The sequence below is a fragment of the Phalaenopsis equestris genome, unplaced genomic scaffold (assembly GCF_001263595.1).
Source record: "Phalaenopsis equestris unplaced genomic scaffold, ASM126359v1 Scaffold000002, whole genome shotgun sequence".
In the NCBI taxonomy this organism is placed as follows: Eukaryota; Viridiplantae; Streptophyta; class Magnoliopsida; order Asparagales; family Orchidaceae; genus Phalaenopsis; species Phalaenopsis equestris.
Window position 1 is genome coordinate 61022707 of NW_018164444.1, and position 8374 is coordinate 61031080.

General features: G+C 35.3%; 1 protein-coding gene across 1 annotated transcript in view; it reads left to right on the plus strand.

Moving 5' to 3' along the window:
- LOC110019420 overlaps nucleotides 1–8374 on the plus strand; it is a 37104-nt gene that overhangs the window by 19153 nt on the left and 9577 nt on the right. Inside the window, 2 exon segments of the mRNA XM_020717064.1 lie at nucleotides 5517–5682; nucleotides 5782–5999. Coding sequence (XP_020572723.1) covers nucleotides 5517–5682; nucleotides 5782–5999 — 384 coding nt within the window.

Below are 8374 nucleotides of genomic sequence, written 5' to 3' on the forward strand. Positions count from 1 at the left end.
TATATATATATATATATATATATATATAAAGAATGGGTCAGGGCGTGAGGTCCCCAACTCACCTTATTGGCTCAATTATTTTAAGAACTTTTGTATTAGAGGCTAAATTAATCAACCACAAGTTCAAACGTTATTATTCGACTGATCATTTTTGTCATAAGCTATCCTACGACTAATAAATAAGTTATTAATTTGATATAAATTATGGACAACATAAATTCACCTTAAATTCATACGATACTTATATCCTAGATTATTTCTCTCAGAAAGCAACTCATGACTTCCAAAATCTGACGTAAATCAACAGCTAAAGGTAGCGACTAAATTTTTAGCCACAATTTTATTTGCAATAGATGTTTTAGCGGCAAAATTTTTTATGATAAATATTTGTCAATAATCCTTATTATTGGCAAATTCATGCTATCTATTACCAGTTGATTTTTCAGCTACCAATAACTCTATTTCCCATAGTGAATGAGAGTAAGAAACGTGAAATTTTAAAGAGATAGCTAACAATGGTGTTAGAGAAGGAAACTCTTTGAGATGGTTGAGATGAGTTTACCGTGAGATTTGATAGTAGATATGACACTCACTAGAAATTTTGCCCTCATTTTGTGAGAAATTTTTGAAAAGGAGTTTGAGGTTTACACACAAATTATGATGCATGTCAGTCGGTTAAAAATCACAAACAACTTTTACCAAAATCTGTAAATTGTAGTACTAAACTTTTTTAGCCTTTTAACAGTGATATTTGGGGACCAATCCCCATTGTATCCATCGATAAATAATATACTCTCTTTATTGATAATTTTATGAGATACTATTGGTTGTTTCCACTGGTAAACAAGGCTGATGCATTATAGAAATTTATACAATTGCATAAGCAAATCAATACACAATTTAATATCTCACTGAATGCTATCAGAATTGATGGAGGAGGTGAATTTACTTCTCATGCTTTCAATCCTACCTAGCAACATATGGGATACAACTTAGTTGTCCTTATACCTTAGAATAGAATGGGGTATTTGAACACAAGCATCATCATGTTTTTTAAATGGATAAAACACTTCTCTTAACAACACACTCACCACAAAAAAATTTTTGATAGATGTTGTCCAAATTGCGAAATGAATATTCCGTGAAAGGGTTGGTGTAGCTCCTGTGACATACAAAATTAGAGAAAGTTGTCTTAGATGGTGTTGTCACATTAAATGTCTACCATCTGATCATCCGATTAGGAGAGTAGATGTTTTAGATTTAACTTAAGATAAGAAAGGCAGAGGTAGACCTATGAAGACTTGGGCTTGTTGTATAAAAAATAATCTTAATTTATTACAACTAAATGAAAATATGACACTAAGTAGGACACAATGGAGAAAAAAGATTCATGTAGTCGACCCCACGTAGTGGGATTAAGGCTTTGTTGTTGTTGTTGTCCAAATTACCATCTATTTGATAAAAGAATGCCCTCAAGAAATATAAATAAAAAGTCTCTGTTTCAGCTTCTCCACAACAAACTTCCAAATTATCACTCATAAAAATATTTGCTTCTTCAAGTTAACCATGGCTACACCGTTCATTCATAAACAAACTGAATTTCAAAGATCAACTTGTTTGTTTCTTGGCTACTCCTCACATCACAGGGGATATAGATGTTACAACCTTGTTACACACAAAGTTATGATATCATATGCAGCATTTGTTGAAACTAAATTTCTATATCATTCCTCAAACACAATTATATCTATCTTTTCAACTAATAAATCAATAACCTCACTTATGCTACTACCTATAATTCCACAAAATAACCTATCATCAAAATATCACAACAGCTCAATAAACTCACCTCAAATTACCACTCCTATTAATATTCCCACAACATTAAATCCTTCACAAAATCATATATCTCCATAAAAAAACTACAATACGAGCCATAAAAAGACCGAAACATCCAACACAACCAATTAAAACAAAATTAAATATAGGAAGCAGGAACCTAAATAGGTGTTGTATCTATCTCATCAAGTCACCGATTCTAATGAACCTACCAAATTTACTCAAGAAACTTACTCAATGGAGAAAAGCCAAGTCTCAAGAGTTCTTAGCAGTCCAATAGTAAGAGACATGGGAATTGGTACCACCACCATCGAATTGCATTATCAAAGTGTGCAAATGGACATACAAAATGAAACACCATTCAGATGGGCCTATAGCTACACACAAAGCTCGGGCGATGGCCCAGGGCTATGTGCAAGAGTATGGGATTAATTTTCTTGAAACTTTTATTCTTATAGCTAAGATGCCAACAATCAAAATTTTAATAACAGTAGCCATACATTACCAATGCGAGATCATTCGGTTAGAAGTGTCAATCAATTTATTTTATGGAACATTCGAAGATGAGGTATACACAACAACCATCAGATTTTAAAGATAAAAAGAAACCTCAATATGCTTGTCATTTGAGATAAGCCATATATGGGTTAAAAAAGCACATTGACGGTAACTTCCTTTTCCTACTTACGACAATAAGGATTTAAATTCTCAGTCAAGCATATCCTTCATTCCTTATCTATCAAAAGGATGGTTGTTTTAGTTTCCTTATAATTGATGTGAATGATAACCTTATTACAAGGAATGAATTGAATTTCATATAAAAACTCCTAAGAACACTTCACAATATATTTAACATATATACAAGAATTGGGAATTATATGTACTTTCTTAGGAATTCAATTCCACATAACTACATCAGGTTACCACTTGAATCATGCCTCATATATATAAGAAATCTTAAAACAAGTAGGATTCCAAAACTGCAAAAACAATTCCTACACCATGCCCAACCAAATTTTCCTCAAATGAATCATTAAAATAATTCTTTTTAGGCATCAGTCAATATAGACATTTGACAGGAATGTTGCAGTACCTTACAATAACAAGGTCAGACATTGCATATGCAGATAATCAAGTATTTCAACATATGCACTTGCCTACAATTGCAAATTTTCAGCAAATTAAATGTCTACTTAGCTACCTCGAAGGTACACTCGCACATAGACTTTGCTTTGATGAAGGCTCTTCTCCAGTTCAATCCTACTCATATTCATATTGGGTTAGGGATTCAATTACCAAAAGATCTATCTTTGGTCACTATGATTTTTAGGGAAACAATCCTATTTCATGGGAGGTACAACAACAATCAATTGTAGCTAGATTGTCAACATAAGTTGAATATAGAGCTCTATCATTAGCATCAACAAAATTAATGTGGCATCAATGCCTAACATTAGAATTTTAGCTAGCTTTGGACACATGAACAACTACTTTTGTGATAATACATCTGCAATTGCTCTAGCAAACAATTCTACTTTCTGCACTCGTACTAAATATATTGAAGTAGATAATCACTTCATCAGAGATGAAATTGCGACCAAAATTATTACAGTACAACACATAGCCACACAAGGCTAAATTGTAGATATATTCGTTAACGACTTACCTTCTAAAGCTTTTCAAATTCTTATGAACAAACTTAGCATCCATCCTCTGGATGCTAAGCTTGAGGAGCTTTTACAAGAAGACAAGAAAGTTCATTATATAACTAACCAATGATTGTCGCAGCTGTACAACGATTCTTTGCTATAATCACCTCACCAATAAATACATTAGCAAAATGTACTTATATAGCTGGTCTTCTATATTTGAATAAATTTTGTTATAGTTGTTGCTATGTATCTTTTATAATTTTCCTTTCTTGAGTTTCTTCAGGGGCTAGTTCAAGCGGGATAGTTATGTGAGCAACAAGTTTTGGTCATGAGCACGTGGAATACAATTGAGCGGATGACCACTACAAGAGTTTGTGGGATTTGAAGTATTCAATCAACAAAGAACATGTGAGAGATACAAATCTTAGGATTTTTGTGTGAGAGGTGCAAAAGGGTTAGTGACATTAAGTGCCTTGGTCTCACGAGTGGTAGCTGTAGAAGAGGAAAAACAAGAGGGAAGCATAGTAGAGGCATAGGCAGTGGAGTTTGGTTGTTGATGCACATGGAGTGAGCTTATTGAATGTTTTCAGTTTGAACAAAGAGATAGAAAGTCTAAACATCGTTAATTTTGGCAAACTTGAGGGTTGCAACTAAAAGGGAGGAGCTAGCAAGTATGAATAGGGGTTAGAGAGGTGAGCAATGTAAGATGTTCGAAAACGAGAGAGAGATCAAATTGGGGGATGAGGGGCATGTTAGAGGACGTGGGGCATAAAGCATGATGCTTTGATGGGAAGAGTGGTGAGGAAGTGGCTTAAGAAGAGTGGCCTAGATTACATTGAGTAGTTTGGGAACTAGAGTTCAGTTAATTGCAATTTTGTAGGACAAGCCTCAGGAGAGGTATGGAGTTTGACACTATTGTGTCAAGCGAGTGGCACAACTAGTGAGCTAGATTTCTGAAAACGAGGGTTGGGTTGGAGAAAAGGCGATGGAGAATCAGAAGATGGGAGTGAGCTTTCATGTAGGATCGAGAGCGACAGGGAGGAACAATGAATTCGTTAGCTACGGAGTGGAGGAGACTTTCTCTGTGCAAGTGGGAGAGATTGAATAAAAAGATAAAGGGGTCCAATGGGAGTGGAGAGAATTGGAGTTTATATTTTTTTTTTATTTTTTTTTTTATTTAGATGGAGATATAAGATTGGAAGGAGTGGGGTAGCTATGTATCATGAGGAAATAAAATAGGCATTGGGCACATGAATTGGCGGTAGATTTCATAGGGAAGAAAAGAGAGCTTAGTAAATGTTTAGTGTTAATTTTTTTTAATTTTTAATTTGTGCCTTGATATACTGACCACAATCTAATGTTAAAAAATATGACAATATGAGTTTGTTTCCTAAGCAAAGTTGAAATTTTGATTGCTCTCACGTGGTTTGTTTTACGATCAAATGACGTCCGAGCAAACTTACTATTGGTTGAGGTGATTTGAGTTCGATTCGCACAACATGGACTTCTACTCGTTGTTTCACAATGCTTGCTTTTTTTTCGGTCATATAAGGTCCCTCCCTCAAAAATTTCAATGCTCTTAATGCAAAGTCGGTTTTATAAATGGGCATTATTTCAAGTGACTTCAGGTATGATTGAGATATTTCGATCTCAATTCACATAGCATTGCATTTTTTCGTTTGTTATTTTTATTGCATTTGCTTGAGTTGCTCGACCCAACTTGTGAAGCATATATAGAGATCAATTAGTCGTTTGACTCAACCAATGAAACATACATTGGATGCAGGATTGCGGTTGAGATAGAGTCACATTTAAAGGTTTAAAGTATTAGGCGAGTGAATAAAATTTATAAGATGTCAAATGCGTAAATAACAAATTTTAGAGGGTTATCTAGTTAAATCTCAAAAATAAAAATATGTTATTTATATATTTATTAATTTTTAAGGCACGTGACATTGCACACGTGCTGAGTACCAATAATTTAATACCCTCCGCCGCCAGTAGCAGCGAGCTCAACTCTGCTGACCTCCGGAAAACGATCGACTTGGCTTTTCATCCGGCATGGACTCATGCCCGGTTCTTCCCTTCATCTCTACCCCCGCAGTCGCCCTGGTAGGCGTCGTCGACTACCGCGGCTACCCCGCTTTCCGATCCTCCTCGGGCAGGTGGACGGCCGCTCTCTTCATCATCTGTATGAGAAGTTCAATCCATTTTTTTAACTTCCTCTCCTCTCCCTAATGCCTCCCGTCCATTCGGTTTCTGATCTCTGATTCTTGTGACCTTGTCGCAGGGGTGGAGATTGCGGAGAGGTTTGCATATTATGGGATTTCTTCCAACCTTATTACCTATCTCACTGGGCCGCTCCAGGAGTCGACGGCGGCGGCAGCAGCTGGTGTGAATACTTGGGCCGGGGTAGCGATGATGCTGCCGCTTGCAGGCGCGTTCGTCGCTGATTCGTATCTTGGTCGTTACAGGACCATTCTGTTCTCTTCTCTGCTCTATATTTTGGTCGGCTCTTAACTTTCCCTATCTTTGAGCTTCCACTTTGGGTTCTCTCTCTCTCTCTCTCTCTCTCTCCCTCCCTCTCTCTCTCTCTCTTGTATTCTCTCCAGCTAAGCAACTAAGGGGTGATATGTTTCTACTTTTCTTTATTATTTTTTTTTTCATTCCATGCTCCTTTTCTTAAGAAAATTGGAAGTGAATTGAGTTGTGTGGTTGAATTTGTTGTATAACTATTGAAGGCTTTGGTTTTGGAGTATAATGAGCTGTTAGATTTCAGAGTTTCAAATGCCTAGTTGTATTGCAAGGGCATAAGCTTAATATTTTGCAGTTGGGTATTCTTTTCATCAGACTGAGTCGATTGTTTAGATTCACATAATTTGACTGTCCAGAAACACTTTTTGCTATTTGGTGCATGAGGCATGATGCAGCATCGGCATTGCCTGTAGCTATTATTTTCATCGTTTATTCTTTTAAAATAATTGTTATGTTTTTTATTCTCTAATATCAGGACATTTAGGAAATAGGTAGCCAAATTACATTAAGAATTGAAGAAGTGAAGGAGTATGGAATTCATGAACTGACAATAAATGGATTGAACAGTGGTTGGGCCCAAAATATAATGTTAGTAGCGGCATGCATGAGATAGTAGATTGATGAATTAAAGGCACTTGGGAAGTGGATAATCTTATTAGGTCATGATTCAGGGGGATGAGGCATGCCCAACGTAAGGGATATGAGAAGTATAATTTGTGGGGAGGTTTTATGATATTAATTAAAAAAAAAATATTTCATAATTAATCAAACATCAAGAATGCAAACCAAAGCGAACTAACAATGATTAGGCAGATTGAATCTATCAATGAGGGAGCTATTTCTAAAGCAGTTGGTGAATGGATTTGATGTGCAGTTAATTAAAATAAAGTAAACCTTGCAACCATTCATGAGTCATATCCTTTTAAATGAAAACATTTATTCTTTGGGAACATTTATAATGATGTGATTGCAGTGAAATTGGTAGCTAGTTAAACGAGGGTTTTTGAATTTTGGTTGACACCAATGACACCATCGATACTTTGAATGCATTGTTTATTCATTTGAAATAATTTTTGACTGAACACCATGCATCTTAGAGTTTCCAAGGGATCTTGATCAATTTCTCAAGTGAGGGATGTGTCTTTCAAGGGATGGTCATCCTTGAAGTTACTTGGAAGAGATTACAAATCTTATGAAGCATAATTTAGTGATTTCATGATGTCGTTGTACTCTCTCAACCTCCACTATCATCTTTGTGCGACCTTTACTATATTGGTTCCAAGCAGTTGTCTCAATTGGTCATCTAATAATAAAATTTTTTATGCTAAATGGATTTGCTCCAATTCAAGGATTTTATTTGATATAAAAAAATCTACCTCAATATCAATTAAGGAGAGTGTTCTATTTTGAACACTAAAAAGGCCATTCGATCGAGACTCTGATTAAATGAGGAGGCTGTTGAATTTCTTTTTTAGAAGAAGAGGTGTTTTGCAAAAAAAAAAAAGAAAAAAAAAAGAAAAGGAGGAGTTCTTTGTGTTCGTCTGGGATGTCTGGGGTTGACTTGAATTCCAATTGTTATCGTTTGCACATCTAATTAGAAAACAAGGATATCAAGTAAAAGAAAAGAAATTTTATGCGTGAAATCAACCAAGCAATTAAAGAGGAGGTGCATAAACTCTTGGATGTTGAATTCATTCAAGAGATTTAAAATCTTCAGTAGATTTCCAACATAGTGATGATCGATTTAGTAAATCTTCTACGTATGTCAATTGATGAATGGAGGATATGCATTGATTTCAAGCAAAACATTGATGCTTGTCCATAAGAATCTTACCCATTACTCAACATTAATGCTTTGGTTGATTCACTGGTAAGCTATTCCATGCCGAGTTTCTTGACATCTCTAGCTGTCATCAAATTATGATGAATCCATTTGACAAAGATTAGACAAACTTTATCACCAACTAAGAGGCTAGTGATGGAATTAGGATTTTAAGTGAGAAAGGTTAAAAGAGTTTACCATGGGGGTGGGTAAGAGGCAAGCCCATCCTCTTCCAAGTTCCAGTATTAGGAGGGACATTCTATTGTAGTATTATCTCATTTGTATTAATGAGCACAATCTTCTTAAATAACACATAAATGACAAAATTTACAGATCTGCATGATGTTATCGTCATAAAAAATAAAGAATTCATTAATTATCTTGATGATCTTCTTAAGATGTTTACAATGTTGATGTTCACCATGAAGCTGAATCTTAAGTGCATCTTGAGCATCAAGTTAGAAAAACAGTGCCTAAATGATTAACTATGGGTATTCTAACCAATTCTGAATAATTTAGAGCGGTT